The sequence below is a fragment of the Bubalus kerabau genome, chromosome 4 (genome assembly GCF_029407905.1).
Source record: "Bubalus kerabau isolate K-KA32 ecotype Philippines breed swamp buffalo chromosome 4, PCC_UOA_SB_1v2, whole genome shotgun sequence".
NCBI lineage: Eukaryota > Metazoa > Chordata > Mammalia > Artiodactyla > Bovidae > Bubalus > Bubalus kerabau.
This window is the reverse complement of record NC_073627.1, coordinates 46,258,212-46,278,083: the sequence shown is the minus strand read 5'-3', so window position 1 is coordinate 46,278,083 and position 19,872 is coordinate 46,258,212. Positions and strand designations below refer to the sequence as shown.

The 19,872-nt window shown below is 40.9% G+C and overlaps 1 protein-coding gene across 1 annotated transcript in view; it reads left to right on the top strand.

The window, feature by feature from the left end:
* Positions 1-19,872, top strand: part of CRLF3 (cytokine receptor like factor 3) — a 41,706-nt gene that overhangs the window by 18,911 nt on the left and 2,923 nt on the right. The window contains exons 4-6 of the mRNA XM_055577203.1: positions 86-263; positions 1,980-2,202; positions 3,115-3,247. Of these exons, the coding sequence (XP_055433178.1) occupies positions 86-263; positions 1,980-2,202; positions 3,115-3,247 (534 nt within the window). The remainder of the gene's footprint in view (positions 1-85; positions 264-1,979; positions 2,203-3,114; positions 3,248-19,872) is intronic.

The window sequence follows — 19,872 nt, the reverse complement described above, 5'->3', positions numbered from 1 at the left end:
GTGATATGCAATTTTAAAAGCTATACTCCCTTGTATTTTTAACTCGTGGTTAAAAGTCTCATAAACGTGAGCTTTCTTTCCTCAGCCTACCAGAAGTGCCTTTACTAGTCGACGTGCCTTGCTTATCTGCTCAATTGGATGACTCAATTCTTAACATAGTGAAAGACCACATTTTTAAACATGGAACGGTAGCATCTCGCCCACCGGTACAGATAGAAGAATTGATAGAGAAACCTGGAGGCATCATCGTACGGTGGTGTAAGGTATGTAATTCAGAACTGTAAAAGTGGCTTCAGCATTATGAATTGGAGTTTTAGGGGCCTTTACAATTTTTTTTATTAGTTACTATTTTCTTCTCTGCATGAACAAAAGTGCCTTTTGCTTTACAATTAAGGTCATAGGGAACTTGAACTAGCTGTTGCTTTGAGATGGACAGTTTTGAAGGTACTTTTTAAAATCTCTGTATCAAAAAATAAATAAATAAAAAAAATAAAATCTCTGTATCAAAACGTTTGCCATCACACATTTCCCAAACGTAACTTGGTGAGTTGAGAATTGCTCCCATTTCTGTTTATTAGAAAAGTTCAGAAGGTGTTAGTGAATGTTGGGTGTTGGATATTTTTCTGTTCAACATTGAACTAGTACCTCTGAAATAAAAGTTCAAAAGTATGTTCTTTTCCCCCACACTCTCAGCATTACCAAGAATTTTGTGTATTGGTCATATTAAGCATGTGATAAGTCATATTATGCATGTGAATTACCATATTTTAGATAAAAACCATTTCCAAGTGAGTCATAATATCTTGGCTGTTGACAAATACATCCTTCAGAGGTGGGTGGTCAGCTTCTGGAAACTTTTCTTAAATGGGATTTTTACTTTTGTTATAAAATTCTTTTTCTTGTTTTTGATTAATTTTTTATTTTCATTGTTTTTAATGAAATTTAAAAAATGAAGCCTTTGTACAGAAGAAAGCAGTAGAGATACTTTTGTTGGTTCAAAACAAAGACTCTTATTCTATTTCTATTTTTTTTTGCCTGTCAGTTCTTTTGCTATAAGTATTATTATTCATGCTTTCTTGCATACACTTTTGAGATTTTCTAAAGTATATACCTAGCTGTAAAACTATGAGGTAGCATATTGGATGTATACTCTACCAGGAGATAACCAAACTCTTCCCAAAGTGATTGTCCCCGAGTGTCCTTCTCCCAGTGGTGTATGCATGCCTCTTACTCTGCATCTTCACCAGTACTTGGCATTGTCAAACTTTATATCTTTGCCAGTGTAGTACCTCATTGTGGGTTTTGACTGCATTTTCCGTACTACAAGTTAGGCTGCATATCTTTATATATTTTCAGCTGCTTATATTTCTTATTCTGTAAAACACTTACTCGTGTCTTCTATGCATTTCCCTTGCTGGCTGCTTTGTCTTCTATTAATTTTACGAAGTCCTTTATATATTTCAGGTATTACCTCTCTCTTAGTTATATGAATAATGTAGTTGTGGGATGCTTGTCTTTGAATTTTGACTGTCTTATCTTGGGCTTTATTATGTAGGAAACACGTCATTACTTCAAAGAAAGCAGATCTGTTCATATCACACCGGGCTTATAAAGCACGTGGTTCAGGGACTTGTGGCAGTCCAGTGGTTAAGAATCTGCCTGCCAGTGTAGGGGATGCAGATTCAATCCCTGGTCAGGGAACTAAGATCCCACATGTCTAGGGGCAACTAAATCCAAGTGCTGCAATGAAGACTCAGTGCACCAAAAAAAAAAAAAACAAACAAAATAAAAACACATGGTTCAGTAAGGAAAAGAAGGGAAATAATGATGTCATATTTTCTCTGAGCTTCCTGAGACCAGCTCATATTCAGCATATGGGCCTGTTTGCTCAGTCCCAAAGGCCCCCATTCAGAGTTAGGTTGTAATGCTGAGAGAAGTTGTTCTCTGACTTCTACCTAACATAAAGCCTTTCTCCCCAGGTGGATGACGACTTTACTGCCCAAGATTACAGGCTCCAGTTCCGTAAATGTACTTCCAATCATTTTGAGGATGTATATGTAGGCTCTGAAACGGAATTCATTGTGTTGCACATAGACCCCAATGTTGATTATCAGTTCAGAGTCTGCGCCCGAGGAGACGGCCGACAGGAGTGGAGTCCGTGGAGCGTCCCCCAGATCGGTCATTCCACACTGGTGCCGCACGGTATGCCATTGCCCTCTTACTCCTGAAACTTTCCTATGTATGAAGACTTGTATTCTTTGCTAAAAAGCAGCCCACTGACAACCCTTTTTCCTAAGGATAGACCCTGAATTGATGAAGAATGACATGAGACACGTCTTTTACTTCCTGCTCAAATTATTTCATGTTAATTTTGATAAATTTTCATTCATTCTTCTCTCAAACATCCCCAGATGGGCTAACCAGGTGGTTCAAGTGGTAAAGAACCCACTTGCCGATGCAGGAGATGTGGGTTCAATCCCTGAGTTGGGAAGATCCCCTATAGTAGGAAATGGCAACCCACTCCAGTATTCTTGCCTGGAGAATCCCATGGACAGAGAGGAGCCTGGTGGGCTACAGTCGATGGGGTTGCAAAGAGTCAGACACGACTGAGCATGCATGAATGCAAGGTTCCCCAAGTAGTGCCAGATAGGAGTATAAACGTCCCTAAAACCAAAGATTTGTAAATATTGTCTTAGAAGTCTGCAATATTTAAGCCAAACCTTCAATATATATCTTGGTAGGGGCTTTAAAAAAAAAAAAAAAAAAGTCTTATGATTTGAAATTGATCTCTCTTGTATTACTTTTTAAAAATATTTAGACTCATTTGTTAATTACCTCTTAGGTTGGAATAAGCTCAAACATGATTTTATTGAGTAGTAAGGGATAATGCTTGTTTGATCTTCCTTGCCACAAATGTGCAAGAAGAGACTAAAATCTTTGTGGTATGTAGGATTAACCATGACACCGTATCACTGAAAATTTCCCCTTTATTGAACTTGCCCATGACTCCTAAGAGTGGCATCTTCCACTTCCAAGTTTTATTTAATATATCCGTGTTGAAGATTTTCCCCAAATGATTCTAACAGTTTTCAATATCTTTTGCTTTTTAAAAAGAGTGGACGGCTGGCTTTGAGGGGTACAGCCTGAGCAGTCGGAGAAACATAGCTCTTCGTAACGATGCCGAGTCGTCAGGTGTTCTCTACTCCAGCGCGCCCACTTACTTCTGTGGGCAGACGTTAACATTCAGGCAAGTGGATATTAAAAGATCTGACTCTCAGGCCTTGGGCAGTAGCGGGAAGTACTCAGAACATCCAGGAGCTTCTGATCTATAGAGTCCTGAGTTTATTCTGTCATTTCTAGGCAGTTATTACCTTGGAGCTGTTTCCTTATTTCTCTTTGCTTCGCTTTTCTCATATGTAGTCATAGGGTTATTACGAGCATGAAGTGAGATAGTGTTTAAAATGCCTTCCTTTGCGTGATAACATAGTGCGTATTCACTGTGTTTAGGTCTTCTTTCTTCCTGGTAAGTAGAGATAAACAGAATATCTCTCAAAAGTCCATCTTAAAAATTCAGAGGTCCCCAATTTTTTTTTTCCTTTGTGAATTCAAAAGAGCAGGTGTCAGTGAAAGACAGCCTAAGGAAACATGCTGTGTATATAGATACATATGGTATATATGTTTAGTCTTTGTAAAATAAAATGGAAAACAAGCCTCTCCTGCCGCCAGTTAATTTTCTATTTCTTCACCCATTGCTCCCTGTCTTAGAAAAATTCCCTTTTCCTTGTTTTCATGTTTGCTGAGATACATTCTCTGTAGTCCTGTTTCTAAAGAACTTTTCCTGAGAACCAAAGCCCAGTTTTGATTGAGGAAAGTAAAGCGCGCTTGATGTTCACCATACACCTCTCAGTGTAGCAAGCTCTCCTCTAGGTTTTAAGTCGTGAGAATCGTGGGATTTTATTGTGAATGCTTGTTCCGGGTTACTCTTCTTCTCAGTCTCTTGTTGTATAAGGCATGGAGAGTATCTGAAAGTTTTCTCTAAGCTAATGTTGCCATGTTCTCCACCAGCCAAGTCATTTGAACCGTCAGCATGATCAGAATGCACTAGTTTATGCTTTGTCTCATTTCTGACACCTCCCCTTGCCCCTTACGTTACAATGAAAGAATGACTTAATAACCAGAAAAATACTGACAGAGAAGTAAGGAGTCTAGTACCTAACATCGACTTAGTTATTCCCCGGGTAATCAGTTTTCTGAACTAACAAATCTCTTCTCTGCTATGTCCCTTGTTGATAGAAATACTCCCATTAGTGAGTCTTCTGAGCACAAGGGACTTCTGTATAATGGCAGGGCTTCCTGAGTTAATAGGTTCAGGCCAGATATCTCAGTTCATAATAAGAATAATAATCAGTGTAATATTGCAGTTTTAAGTTGCATTTACAATGTGCCAGGTGCTATTCTAAGCACTTCACTTACTGATTCTCATAACCCAATGAAATAGGTTTAGTTACCCATTTTATGGATGAAGATACTGAGGCACAGGGAAGCCCAGTCACTTACCCAGGGTCACACAACTAGGAAATGGCAAAGCTAGGATTTGAACCCAGTCAGTCTGGGTCCCATGATTTTAACACTGGTCTTTATTGCTTCTTGGGCTTCCCTGTGGCAGGAAAATAATTCTCCTGCCAATGTAGGAGACTCGAATTTGATCCCTGGGTTGTGAAGATCCCCTGGAGAAGGAAATGACTACCCACTCCAGTGTTCTTGCCTGGGAAATCCCATGGATAGAGGAGCCTGGCAGGGTACAGTCCATGGGGTTGCAGAGTTGGACACAACTTAGCGACTAAACAACAAACAGCGGTATTGCTTCTTGTTAGTCTTTTTCATGCCAGAGTGCGGAAATGTACAGTTTCTCCATATCCTTAGCTCTCTTCCTTTCCCCTCTTCCTTGACTTTTCTCCCTTGGTGATGGTGATTGGATGCTCTTCTACCGATAACTTCTTCCTCTGTGAACCCAGGGGAACCCGGCCAATAGATGACCTACTTAGGTTTATTTCTTAAGTCATTCAGTAAATGTTTTTAGGTTACGACATTAGAAATTACACATTGATTTACATCCACCTACTTTCTGCAACCTGTGGCCTGACACTTAGTTGGCCTATCCCATTAGCTCCTCCCTCCTTCTCCAAAGGTGCTTGACTGGGCCCCTCTTGGCAGGTGATTAACTGACAGTTAAGCTCAGTATTACCTTAGTCAGACCTTTGCATTTTTGTCCTTTTTCCTTTGAATGTGGATTGAAAATGTTTTCTTTCATTGTTTAAAGTAATGCCGGTCATTGGCCATGAAGGCAGAAGATGTGAATGGTATGTTTGTGTGGGGGGCACCGTCTTGTGTTTGGGGGGAGGGCGCAGGCAGATAGGCCTACTTGAATAAAGGTAAACTTTATCTAGTTTTTTAAGGACTTCATAGTCAGAGGGGTGATTATACTCCTGCAGGCCCTGTCCTGTGGCTCAACTCAATCTATGCTGAAGTTTCTGAAATGCTTAGAGCTGCTGATGTCAAAGAAACCTGTTACTGGCCAGCTCTTAACAGTCTCTCCAGCCTAGTCTCAGGTGATGCCCAGGTCCCCTCCTTCCCAGCCACTCCCTGACTTCCTGTCTTGAATATTCCTGCCTTCCCTTGCTTCTAAAATTTCCTGATTATACTATTTTTTAAACCATATTTTTACTATCTCTTCTCTACCACCTCCTTTCTTTAGCTTCCCTTAGTCTGATAAAATATTTGCTGATCTGTAATGTGTGTAGAAATATCTCAGAATATCACTGTTACTCAGACTTGAGCCCTGAGAATGTATTCTATGCATTGGTAGTTTAATATTAAGTAAAGAATCTGGGATATTGAGAAATCTCTTTTTTTTTTTTTTTTTGAAGTCTCATTTTTATAAGAGCATATCTGGGAAGAAGAAAATTTTCTTTGATGGTGAGACTTTTGTCTTAGTTCAGAAAATTATTTAATAATTCTTGGGTACCTGTGAATAAAGGAACTTTGTAATCCTCATTTCTCCTGTGAGCATTGTCGTAGTCAGCTTATGCACTATTGTTGCAAATAGCCTTGCTTTGCCCAATGCCAAGGAAGCCCAGAGGGAGAGTAGTCTTCCGCTGTTGCTGTAAATGTTTGGTGAAGCGCTTAATTTTTTAAATTTTATTTCTTGCCATTGTTACCTATAATGAGGGCATCCCAGGTGACTCAGTGGTAAAAGAATCCACCTGCCCATTTAGGAGATGGGAATTTGATCCCTGGGTCGGGAAGGTTCCCTGAAGGAGGAAACAGCAACAAATATTCTTGCCTGGAAAATTCCATGGACAGAAGAGCCTGGCAGGGTACAGCCCATGGAGTGACAAAGAGTTGGATACTACTGAGTCCATCTATAATGAGCTTTCTGAGCCTGGATAGTGTTTGGAGAGGAGGTGGTGGTGTAAGCTTGTATGTTCTCCTCCATACCGGGCTTTTTCAGTTTGGGGGCAAGTGTGGCTAAAGTTGACCTTGGAGTGTGGGTATTGTTGCAGCACTTGACGATGTTGCCATGTGAGTAATAGAAACTGATTTTGGTCCTCTCATACATATATATTTATTAAAAAATAAATAAAAACAGGGACTTCCCTGGCAGTCCAGTAGTTAAGACTCTATGCTTCCACTGCAGGGGGCTCCAGTACGTCCCTGATTGGGGAACTAAGATCCTGCATGCTGTGCTGTCAAAAAAAAAAAAAAAAAAAAAAAAAAAAAAATATATATATATATATATATATGGAATTTAGAAAGATGGTCATGACGATCCTATGTGCAAGGCGGCAAAAGAGACACAGATGTAAAGAACAGACTTTTGGACTACGTGGGAGAAGGTGAGGGTGGGATAATTTAAGAGAATAGCATTGAAACATGTATATTACCATATGTAAAATGGTGACCAGTGCAAGTTCTGTGCATGAAGCAGGGCACTCAAAGCTGGTGCTCTGGGACAACCCAGAGGGATGGGGTGGGGAGGGAGTGGGGTTCAGGATGGGGGGACATATTGTACACGTGGCTGATTCATGTTGATGTATGGCTGAAACCACCACAATATTGTGAAGAAATGCTCCTCCAATTAAATAAATTAATTAAAAAAAAATCTTCCTTTTAATAGCCTTCCTTATCCTGGTAGCCTCGGAGGTTACTGTCTTCTTCTTTCCCCATGAGGAAATGAGAGCAGAGAGAGACTGACTCTTCAATATTTAAATTCTGAGCGTCTCACCCCAGTCTGTGCTCTTAACCACTGTGCTACCTTGCCTTTCACAAGTAACATGACGTGGTAAATCGAGTGGTAAATCAGCTGGCTAACTTTTTTCTTCCAAGAACATCAAAAAGTCAAGTTCCATTAGCAGTTTCACAGGTCCTCCCCTAGGCAGTGTGGCCAGGTTTTGGTAGCTGGTGCCGAAATTGACAACCCTTGATTATATCCTTGCCCTGGGACTGTGTCAGTGGTGACCGTCAGTTAATGGGACGGGACGGCTCAGTGGCGACTGTCAATCAATGGGACGGGACTGCGGGGGGAGGTCATGTTCCAGTTACTCATTGTTGTGTAACAAGCCACCCCAAACTTAAACAACTCTAGTCACTTATTTAGCTCAGGAAACTGCAGTTCTCAGAGTATGGCAAGGACAACTCATCTCTGCTTATGTGGAGTCAGCTGGGGTGGTCTGACCAAGGATGGTGGATCAACTTCCAAGATGACCTGTTGACATGGCTGGCAGGTTGATTCTGGTTCCTGGGGTCTCTCTGTGGACTGCCTGTGCCTGCTCATAGCCTGCTGGCTGGGCTCCAAGAATAAGCATCCCAAGAGGTAGGAAATAGAAACTGAGAGCTTCTTAAGATCGAGCCTGGAGACTAACCTAGTGTCACTTCTGCCATGCTTTGTTGCTCAGCTGCTCACAGAGTCCAGATCCCAGTGAGGAGACGTAGACCCTGCTTTATTTATTGATATTTTTTGCCGTGCCTTGAAACATGTGGGATCTTAGTTCCCCAACCAGGGATCTAACCCGTGCCCACTGCCCAGTCTTAACTACTGGACTGCCAGGGAGATCCTTAGATCCTGCTTTTTTGTTGTTGTTTTAGTTGCACCTTCCTTGACCAGCACTCAGACTTACCCCCTGCAGTGGAAGTGCAGAGTCTTAACTGCTGGACCACCAGGGGAAGTCCCTAGACTCTGCTTCTTGATGGAGGAAATATCAATGAATTTGGGGGCTTTCTGTTAGAAATGCCATGGTTGGTAGCTGTTAGAAAGGGGTTTCTTGGAATATGTGCATTTGGTTTAATGCTTGCCTTGTTTGAACATTAGCATTACCTTTGCTGAATGAATTTAAGCTGGAGGAGATCTTTATTTTTCTGTACAAGCTTGGTCTCTGTCATTACCAAGTGTATCTTTAATACTAATTACTACCTCTTCATATCGTAAAAAAACAAAAATCTCAGTCTAATATAATTTTATCTGGTAAAATCCCATCTGGGCATAATCTCTACTAGGATTAGGAAGTTAATTTAACTATAGGGTCTTTAAAATCTTGTCAGTTTCTTTTTTTATTGAGACAGTGCCCTGTCCCAGGTGAATACAGCTTTGCTGGTGTTTTCTGTTTTGTTAAAGTGATCCCCTCTGGAGGCTTGATGTGTAGTTCTTTCCAGGTGAAGTTTGTCTCTTATTACAGGTGTGGGGTATGTTGTCAGACAGAAGTTTTCCCCACAGACCTTTTATTATAGACTTGGATGAGATAAGACAGGTGGTTCCTAAGTAGACTAAGGATTCTGTAGTTTTTAGTTTGTAGAGAGAGGATGACATGAAATCATAGAATCATATCTGCTTTGGGATGTTCACAAGGAGTTATAATTATTCCTTACAGATAATCTGAGGAATATTTCTTATACTTTTTTTCTATCCATATCTCTCTGTCTGAAACTGCTTTTCTAAAATGTAAGGACAGTTCTCTTGCTCACCTGAGGTCTTTCTGAATGATGCTGACCATTTCATTCAACGCTTATTCTACTCTGATGGTATTTACACTATTTGGTATGGTTGGGAATGCAAAGTTTTAAAAAAAAGGAAAAACAAGAATCTTTGGCTAATAGTTTATAAGTTAGGATAAGAGAGATTCTGAGGAACTTCCCTGGTGGTCCCGTGGCTAACACTTCCAATGCTTCCATTGCAGAGGGTATGGGTTCGATCCCTGGTCAGGGAACTAAGATCCCACATGCCGTTCAACGTGGCTAAAAATAAAGAAACTGGTAGCACCCTAGCACCATTAAAAAAAATATGATTAGACAGTCAAACCTTAAAAAAAAAAAATCCTGAATGCTGTGAGATATAGGGGAAGGGAAATTTACTTCTAGATGAGGGGATGATGAAGGCTTTATCTCAGAGTTAGAAAGGACAGTTCAGGTAGGGAAATAAAGCAAGAACCAAAGATATGGAGGAGAGAAAATATGGAGAACAGGAAGTAATTAGTATAAATGGGGTTAATAGAGACAGGCACATAGAGAGAGCCCCAGAAAAGTAGGATATTCTTAGTTCTGAAGAATTTAATGAGTTAATGTCTATAAATCCTCATTACATGCTCAGGAGGTAGAAATGTTATATAGATGAGGAAACTGAGGTGTAAAAAGATTAAACCACCTGCCTGAGGTTGTACAGATTCTTTTGGGGGGGGATTCGTACCGTGAGGCATGTGGGATCTTAACCAGAGATGGAACCTGTGCCTCTTGCAGTGGAAGTGTGGAGTGCTAACCACTGGACCACCAGGGAGTTCCATGTACAGATTCTTATAGTTATCCTGAGATTCAGATCCTGGCAGTCCAGCCCTGTAGGTCTCTCTCCGCTTGGACCTAGAATGTGACAGGAAGCCATTGGAGGACATTGAGCAGATGAGTGAGGTGATCTGATGTGCGTTTTACAGGTGGTTTTGGCTGCTGGGTGGAAAGAAGTCTGGAAAGTGGTGAAGGCCTGGAGACCGGTTAGGAGGCTGGAGAGTAGGGGCAAAAACGTTACCAGAAATGAGGGAAAAGCTGCGCTCAGCATTCCAGGGTTAATCTTGGTGACAGCTCATGGCATCACCATGAGCTGTAATGTGGACCAGAAGTTAGTGATAAGTGGTCAGAATCTGGGTTTATTTTGAAGGAAGCACTGACAGGATTTATTGACAAGTGGTTGTGGGGTATGAGAAAAGTGTAACCTCGGGGTTCTTGGAGTAAGTAACTTAGGGTAGAATTGTCATTTACTGAAGTAGGTGAGGCCTTTTGAGGAACCTGTTTCTGGGTGAATATCAGTTTGTTCTTTCACAAATTAATTTCCTTATAAGACATTTAAGTGAAGATGTGGAGTGGACAGTGGATATACAAGTGTGGAGTTAAGTGGAGAAGACCAGGCTGAAGATACTAGTGAGGTTTTTTTTTTTTAGTTTTTTTTTTGTCTGCACTGTGCAGCATGTGGGATCTTTGTTCTCTGACCAAGGATCGAACCTGTACTCCCTGCATTGGAGGTGTGGATCTTAACCACTGGACGGCCAGGGAAGTCCAACTTCAGAGGTTTTAACATGGTGGTTTAGTCGCTAAGTCATCTCTTTCTCTTGGCGACCCCATGGACTGTAGCCTGCCAGGCTCCTGTGTCCATGGGATTTTCCAAGCAAGAGTACTGGAGTGGGTTGCCATTTCCTTCTTCCGGGGATCTTCCTGACAGGAATCGAACCCAGGTCTCCTGCATTGCAGGGGGATTCTTTACCAACTGAGCTACGAGGGAAGCACAGTTTTACCATATAGATGAATATTTAGAGCCATGAGACTTGATAAGATCAACAAGGGAGTGAGTGTAGAAAGAGGACACTGGAGAATCTACCATTTAACTTTTGGGGAGAAAGAACAAGCTATGAAAGGATTCTGAGGAAGAGCAGCAAGTGAGATAGATGGAAAAAGTGAGAGCATATGGTGTTCTTGAAGCCAAGCAAAGAAAGAGTTTCCAAGAAGGGCTAGTGATCAAATGCTGCCGACCCAACAGAAAAGGGCTGAGAATGGACCTTTGGGTTTGCAGCATGGACGTTGCTTGGTGACCCTGACATGAATAGTTTCAGGGGAATCGTTGGGGAGGAAGTTTGGTCAGAGTGGGTTTAAAAGAGAGATGAGATCTTTTGGGACCAGTAGATGCATAGCAGTACCTTAGTTCTGAATTTATTCCACTTCTGGAAACTTTTTGGAGGAATGAGAGGTGGGAGAACCCAGAAGTGCTTTTTCAACAGAACTAAGTAATACAGAAAACTCAAATTCCAAATTAGCTGTAAAGGCTTCATAAAGACACAACTAGGCAGGAAGTCATGATAATTTGCTGGCCAACTTCAGAATCTCCAGATATTCAGTCCCCAAAGAAGACCCCACAAGACTATGAACAAGGCCAGGACAGAACAGTGCTTGAGTATTCCTGAGGAAGCAGAGAGGAAAGGTGTAACAAATCTCCAGGGGAGTCATAGTGCATCACTTTACGAAGCAGGGGCTGTGTCTTTTGGTGACAGTGGACAGTGGTCTGTAAGCAGCCTTTGACAAGGGCTTCTCTGTCCATGGAATTCTCCAGTCAAGAATACTGGAATGGGTTGCCATTTCCTCCTCCAGAGGATCTCCCCAACCTAGGGATCAAACCCAGGTCTTCTCCTGCATTGCAGGCAGATTTTTTTTTTTTTTAACCATCTCAGACACCAGTGAAGAGAACTCCAGTATATAAATCTGAAAGTCACCATTTTTAGGGTTTTTTCCCCCCTCCGACAGTACTGCTTGGCCTGTGGGATCTTGGTTCCTCGAACAGGGATCAAAGTCCCGCAGCTGTGAAAGGGCAGAGTCATAACCACTGGACCACCAGGGAATTCCCATCTTCATTTAATTTTTTAAAAAATGCCTTCCATCAGTGTTTTGTCATTTTTTTTCTTGTCTTACTACACAGGCTAGGAAGTGTAGTTCTGAGTAGCAGCGTTGAAAGCAGACATCCTTGTCTCAGTCCAGATCTAGGAATAAGGTGCTAGTATGATGTCAGCTGTAGGAGTTTTGTGGATACCCTCCATCAGGTTAAGGAAGTTTCCTTCTATTCTTACTTTGCTGAGAGCTTTATCTATAAATGGATGTTTAATTTTGTCATATTTTTATATAACTACTAAGATAATCATATGGTTTGTCTTCTGTTGATATAATGACAGCGATAGATTTTTAAATACTGGATCAGCTTTGCATTCCCATGAGAAGCCCTACTTGACTGTGTGTTCTTCTTTTGTATATATTGGTGTAAACGTAGCTTTTATTTATTTTTTGAGCATTTTTATGTCTCTTCACAAGAGAGGTATCTGTCTCTCTTTTGTTACGATGTGTTTGGTATCAGGGTAATTCCCAGCCTCATAGAGTGAGATGGAAAATAATTCTTCCTCTTTTATTTCTCAGAACTGTCTGTGAGAATTGGCATTGTTCCTTAAATGTTCAATAGAATTCACCAGTGAATTCGCCATCCTAGGAGTTTCTTTGTTGGAAGATTTTCAATTTTTACAATAATAATAAGATAATCAGTTTTATGTTAAGAGAGGATAAAAGCTATTTTAGGATTTGTATAGTAAGGAATATATTTCTATATAAAAAAATCCTTGTCTTCCATGACTTGATAAGACATCCCTTTTCTCTTTTTTTTCCCTGACAAGTCAAGCTGTGCCATGACCCTCTTTGTTAACATATGGCTTATTTGTGCCTTGGGCTGGGTTCCCGTTGGTCACACACAGGCCAGCTGGCAGCGTTCCTGGAAGTCCTCGCAGTCTTCCCAGCAGCGTGCAAGGGTCCTGACTGCTGTTGCCACGTCCTTGTCAGTCTTCAATGTTACTGTTTTAACCTGTAGCTGTAGGCCATGATAGTATTCTTCTTTTCTTTCTTATATTTATCATAAAGTTGGATACTTTTCGTAATATATTTGGATATATTATCCAAACAACTGAATTTTTGGACCTTTGCTCCAGGTGTCCACTGTGGGAAGAAGGAAGTGTGAGGTTCGCTTTACCACTTATGTCCCAGTTAGCCAAAGTGCAGAGTAACAGGTTTAGCGTTCTTTTTGCTGTCAACCTTGCTTCTTTTTGTTCTGAACCATGTTCTTTCTCAGAATACTTTATCTTTGAGAACAATTATCCCTGCAACTTTCTACATGATTCTATGCAGTGGATGCCTTCCTGCTAATTTGTACATAAGTTGATTTTTTAAGTTAATTGTATCTCTGAGGTCACTGTACCCTGCCATCAATTATTTTATATGCCATTTTTCTTTTTTATGTACTTTTTATATTTGGATGATTTATAGGAGAGTTTTGTGTTTTTTTTATAGGACTTGTTTATGTGAGAGAACCACTCAAATAGTTTTTTAGGATATAATGTCCTGATTACTTGTCTTGCAACTTAAAAATTAAAAAATGTTAGGAATCCCTGAAAGTCCGGTAGTTAGAACGCAGTGCTTTCAGTTCTGGGGATCCGGATTCATTCCCTGGCTGGGGAACTAAGATCCTGCAAGCTGTGTGGTATGCCCCCCCCACCGAAAAAATATTCAAAGATGTTAAATTTACATTGTTTCTTAGTGAGCTATGAAAATAATTCTGGGTTTCAGGAAAATTAGCTCTTTATTTTCATGGTTCATTTTATATTCAAAGAAATTTTTGTAAGCTTTTAATGGCAGCCTTGTGTTGTTTATCGAATGCTGTTTTCATGCAGAATGTTTCTAGGAACAGTTTTGTGATTTATTCAAATTAAGAGTTTTTTTTTCCTTTCTTCCCAAGATGCTTTTTTCTTATTGCTTTGAGTTTCTGTTTTTTAAATTGGAAGATAATTGGTTTACAGTGTTGTGTTGGTTTCTGTCATACGTCATCATGAGTCAGCCATAAGTATACCTCTGTCCCCTCCCACCCACCTCCCTCCACATCCCACCCCTCTAGGCTGTCACAGAGCACTGGGTTGAGCTTCCTGTGCTATGCAGCAACTTCCTGCTTTTGAGTTTTAACTCATACTTTATTTCAAGAAAATTAATTATTCATTTAAGAAGTTTAATCACAGGAAAAAATGTACATTTGAAATGAGCTGGCCAAACTCAAGTGAGAGCACAGTGCACCAAAAGATACCAGTTGCAAGCTCAGGGGTCCCCAGGGCCCATCATCACTTCTAACTACATAGGTGGCTACAAATTCCAAGGTTTCCATGACCACACTCAGGTTTTATAATTTGCTGGCATGATTCACAGAACTTAGGAAAGCACTTCACTTATGATAACAGTGTTAATATAGCAGGAGGATACACATCAGAACCTGCCAGAGAGGGACTCACAGGGCGAGATGTGAGGGGTTCCAGACCAAAGCATACATTTCAGGGATGCAAGACTTTGCAATAACAATACTCAGAGTATTACAAAGCAGGAATGCTCACTCAGCCTTTAGTGTCCAGAGTTTTTATTGGGATTTTATTCATTGCAGGAGACCCAGGTTCAGTCCCTGACTTGGGAAGATCCCCCAGAAAAGGAAATGGTAACCAACACAATGTGCTTGCCTGGAAAATCCCATGGACAGCAGAACCTGACAGGCTGTAGTCCACAGGTTTGCAAGGAGTCAGACACAATTGAGCATACACACACACACACACACACACACACATATCTGGGAGATTGGACTGACATGTCTTTGCTCAGAGCCTCCACCCTGTGATCATGTGTTTGATCTTCCTGGGGTGGCTTGCTCCGTCCTGAGTCGTCATATTAGCACAGACCATCTAGGGACCCAGCTGGAGCACCTCCTTAGCACAGTGGGTCTGAGACGCCCACCACGAGTGATAAAGACACACTGCTGTCGCTTGGAACATTCCAGTGGTTTCAAGATTATTTCCGGGCATTAAGGCAAGCCAAATTCTTCATTAGGCGATACTAAAATGAATAATTACTATCCTCCATCTATTAGTGATAATATTAGCATGTTTTTATTTTTTAGAGAAATAATATTAGAGATGTTAGGGATAAAATTGAAGTATCTTGTGTTCCTCACATTCATCTCTCTCTATATATATATGTATGTATATAATATATATATTTATCCATATAGTGTTCTGTGTGTTTTTGTTTTTTTGTTTTGATTTTAAAAAATACTTATTTTTATTTATTCAGTTGGCTGTGTCAGGTCTTAGTTGCAGCATGCAAAGTCTTAGCTGTGGCATGTGGGATCTAGTTTCCTGACCAGGGACTGAACCTGGGCCCTCTGCATTGGGAGCAGAGAGTCCTAGTCACTGGACCACCAAGGAAGTCCCTGATTTGTGTGTTTTTAAAATCTTTATAAACATGATTTTTCAGATTCACAGAAGAATTGCAAGAATAGTACAAAGAATCCCCGAATAGCCTTCACCCAGATTCCCCAGTACTACATTTGCTTCATCATTTTCTTTTTTCTCCCAAATCATTTTCAGTGAGTATTTCATAAAAAGAGATCATAAAAATCATAAAGTTAACATTGATACACTATTATCTAATCTATAGAGCTTACTAGATTTAGTTGTCCCAATTAACGTTCTTTGCGGAAAAGAAAAAGATCTTGGATCCTGTGTGATATTCATTTGTTATGTCCCTTTAGCCTCATTTATTTATTTACTCTTGGTTGTGCTGGGTCTTTGTCGCTTCGAGCAGCCTTTCTCATTGCAGAGAGCAGGGGCTCCCCTTGGTTTCGGTTCCCGGGCTTCTCGTTGCGATGGCTTCTCTCATTGCTGAGCACAGGCTCTGGGTGCTCTCAGTTGCTCTGCAGCACGTGAGATCTTCCTGGACCAGGGATCGAACCCATGTCCCCTGCACTGGCAGGCAGATTCTTTCTTTCCTTTTTTGAGTTATTTATTCATTCTTGGCTGTGCTTGTTCTTCGTTGCTGTGGCACGCTTTCTCTGGTTGCAGGGTGCGGGGGCTGCTCTTCCCTGAGGTGCCTGCGCCTCTCATTGCGGTAGCTTGTCGAGCGGAGCACAGGCTCTAGGCTCACGGGCTTCGACAGTTGCGGCACTTGGGCTCAGTAGTCGTGGTGCAGGGGCTTAGCTGCTCAGAGGCATGTAGAGTCTTCCCATACCGGGGACTGAACCCATGTCACCTGTGTTGGCAGGCAGATTCTTATGCACTGGGCCACCAGGGAAGTCTCTCTTTAGTGTCTATTAATCTGGAACAGTTTCTCTGTCTCTTTTCAATTGTATGATATTGGCATTTTTTAAGAGCACAGGTGAGTTATTTTATAGACAATCCCTCATTTTGGGTTTTTCTGGTATTTCCTAAATGTTAAGATTCAGGTTGTGTATCTTTAGCAGGAACATTATAGAAGTAATGTTGTGTTCCTCTCAGTGCCTTGAGTTCTTTTGGATATATGCCCAGGAGTAGGGTTGCTGGATCATGTGCTGGCTCTATTTTTAGATTTGTGAGGAACCTCCATTCTGTTTTACAGAGTAGCTGGACCAATTGACATTCTCACCAACAGTGCTAGTCCTTTATTTAGGATTTTTACATCTGTAGTCAGTCATCAGAGTTGTTGGCCTGAAGTTTTCTTTTCTTGCAGTGTTTTTCTCTGACTTTGGTTTCAGGATAATTTTAACCTTGTAAGTTTGGAAATGTCGACCAAAAAAAAACAAAATTGCACAACATGAGAATTGCAAAATAAGTTTTATTTGAGGCAAAATGAGGACTATAGCCTGGGAAATAGCATTTCAGGTAGCTCCGAGAAACTGCTCGAAAGAGGCAGCGGGGAAAGGTCAGTGTGTATGATTTTGGTGAAAGGGGAATACATGCAATCAAGCGCTTTTTTTTTTTTTTTTTTTTTTTTTGGCAGAAGGTTTCTGCTAGTCAGGAAGAACAGTCATCATTGTAAAGGATTTTAGTGCTTTTCTAGATACGAGGAGATACAAGAATTGGGCTCATAAAATCTGCTTCTGAAAGTATCTAATTGCCTGAAGACCTGTCCTGCCAGTTTTCCCCAGCACAGCGTGCCTCGTTCCTGCTCTCCTCCCTGAACCCCTTTCACGGGTGTTGAAAATCAGCAGCTGCAGCAGCACATGATTTAACTCCTTGTAGAGGTAGATGGCAACTGCCCTTGACAAGTGCCAGTTTGTAGTTGACTATTCCCTCCTCTTGAGTGTTTTTGAAGACTTTAAGAAGGATTGTATTTACTGTTTAATCATTTGGTAGAATTCACCAGTGAGGCTCTTTGGTCCAGGGCTGTGGTTTACTGATAGTCTTGGTACATTTTTGATTACTGATCCAGTCTCCTTTCTAGTTATAAGTCTGTTCAGATTTGCTGTGTGTTTATGATTCATTCTTGGTAGGTTGTATATTTGTAGAAATTTACCCATTTCTTCTAAATTATCCAATTTCTTGGTATATTTTGTTCATGAGTTTCTTATAATCTGTTCAGTTTCTATGGTATCAGTTGTAATGTCTCCTCTTTCATTTCTGAAATGAAATGTATCTTATCTTTCTTTATCTTAGTTAATCTAGCTGAATCTGTCAACTTTGTCAATCATTTCAGAAAAACAACTCTTAAGTTTTGTTGATGTTTTTCTGTTGTTTTTCTAGTCTCTATATTGTTTGTTCCTGCTCTAATATGTTATTATTTCCTTTCTTCTCCTAACTTAAGTCTTAGTTCTTTTTTGTTCTTTGAGGTATAAGTTGTTTTCTGATATTTTAAAAAATTTTTATTTAAATTTTTTGGAAATTGGATTTTGAAAAAAAAAACACAAACTCTTTTTTGGTTGCCTCACATGGTATGTGGGGTGTTCATACCCTGACCAGGGATCGAGCCCATGTCCCCTGCTTTGGAAATGAGAGGCTTTAACCACTGAACCAGCAGGGAAGTCCCTGGTATCTTTTTAGATGTATGTGTCTGTCAACTTTGCTCTTCAGTGCTTTTGCTGCATCCTATATGTTTTGGTTTTGTTTTCATTTGTATCAGGACATTTTCTAATTTTCGTTTTGACTTTGTCTTTGATCCGTTTGCTGTTCAAAAGTTGGTTAATTTCCACATATTCGTGAGCTTTCTAGTTTCCCTTCTGCCATTAATTTATAGTTTCATTCCGTTGTGGTCAGAAAATAAACACAGTGTAATTTCAGTCTTCCTGAATTTGGTGTGACTTATTTTGTGACCTACCGTGTGCTGTATCCTGGAGAACGTTCCTTGTACGCTTGAGAAGAATGTATATTCTGCTTCTTTTGGGAGGAGTGTCCGTATCATTTATGGTGTTACTCAGATCCCCTACTCCTTACTGATCTTCTGTCTGGATGCTCTATCCACTATTGAAGTAGAGTATTGAAATCTCCTTCTATTATTGTGTAACTGTTTTCCCCTTCAGTTCTGTCCTTTTTTGCAGCTTATATTTAAGTGCTCTGATGTTGGGTGCGTATATATTTATAATTGTTCTATCTTCCTGATAAGTGGACTTCCCTTGAGTTTGTGTGTGCAGTTTCTCAATTAGAGCCGTGCTGGCTTTTCAGGCGCTCGTAATCTCTTGCTCCCTCTGGTGCCAGTTTGTGGTACTGCACGTCCTGCAGCCACAGAGTGCCTTCACTCCCTTGGACCCAGTGGCCCCCAGACATCCAGAGTATGCTGGCTCCCGACAAGGGAATGAGACAGATACCATTCCCTTGAGCTGGCCTGTGGAAAGATAGCACACCAGAAGGATGTCTTCGTCTTCTCCCTCCCTGCAGCACTGGCTGCAGGCTGCCACCCCTCACTTTTCTTGGCAGCATTCAGGCATCCATGCTATGCCAGTTCCTTCAGTGCACCAAATGAGACATGACAGAAACCAGTCCTCTGGGAAACCCTCCAAGGAGCTGGAATGTTGGATGTACACTCCACTCCTGTGTGTCTTTTCTGAAGGAAAAGTCAGGAGCTGGGCTGTTCTTGCCTGGTTCCGAGCTGTGGTAGCTTGGAAGAGGGGTTGACATGAGGCAAGTGAAATTACTCTTCTTACCCAGTTCAGTGCAGCTGTTCTCAGCTGTGTGCTCCTTTGGGACTTTTTAACTGAATTCTGGAACTCTCCTAAAGGTATTTTGGTCTGTATATCATTTAGAAAGTGTGTTTCCCTGTGGTAGAATGAGTCCTAGGGCTTAACTATGCTGTCGTATGGCTGGCGTCATTGTCCTCCTTCTTTATACTGCTGGTTTAGAACTGAAATGACTTCAGAAACCCACCCACGTGTTTATTATGGACTCCATGTTTGCCACCTTACAAGGAAAGACATCTTGAGGCCACTCTGGGTATCAGTAACCACGTCTTCCCTCAAAAGCTACGTGCTGCCCCTCGCTCATTTTTCTTTTTCTGTCCTTGCAAAGTCTAGCTTTCTGGAATGGAGAGAAAGATGAGCCCGGTCATAGGGATGTGGGTTGATCTTTATATCTAAGTACATGATGACATGTTGTTTGAGACTTAGACGCAAAAGGAAATGCTTCAACTTACTATGTATGAAGTTCTCCAGCCAGAATATGTCCATAAACCATATTATCCTCTGTTTTAAAAGAGGGATAATGTCTATTTTTAAATGCTTGGTAAACAGTAGTCATTGCATAGACTCTCCTAATAAAAGTTTACGTGATGATCACATTCGTTATAATAGCAAATATGACACATTTTCTATATGTCTAGAACCAGAACATAGAGCTGAAATATGCTGTCATAGCCTTAAACAGGTAACATGGACTCTGAAGTCAGAATGCCTGAGTTCGTGTCCTAGCTCCACCACTCAGCTCAGTGATCAGATCAGTTTAATTTCCCTTTTTTTAAACCTTATTTTTTCTTTTGTGTCTGAGT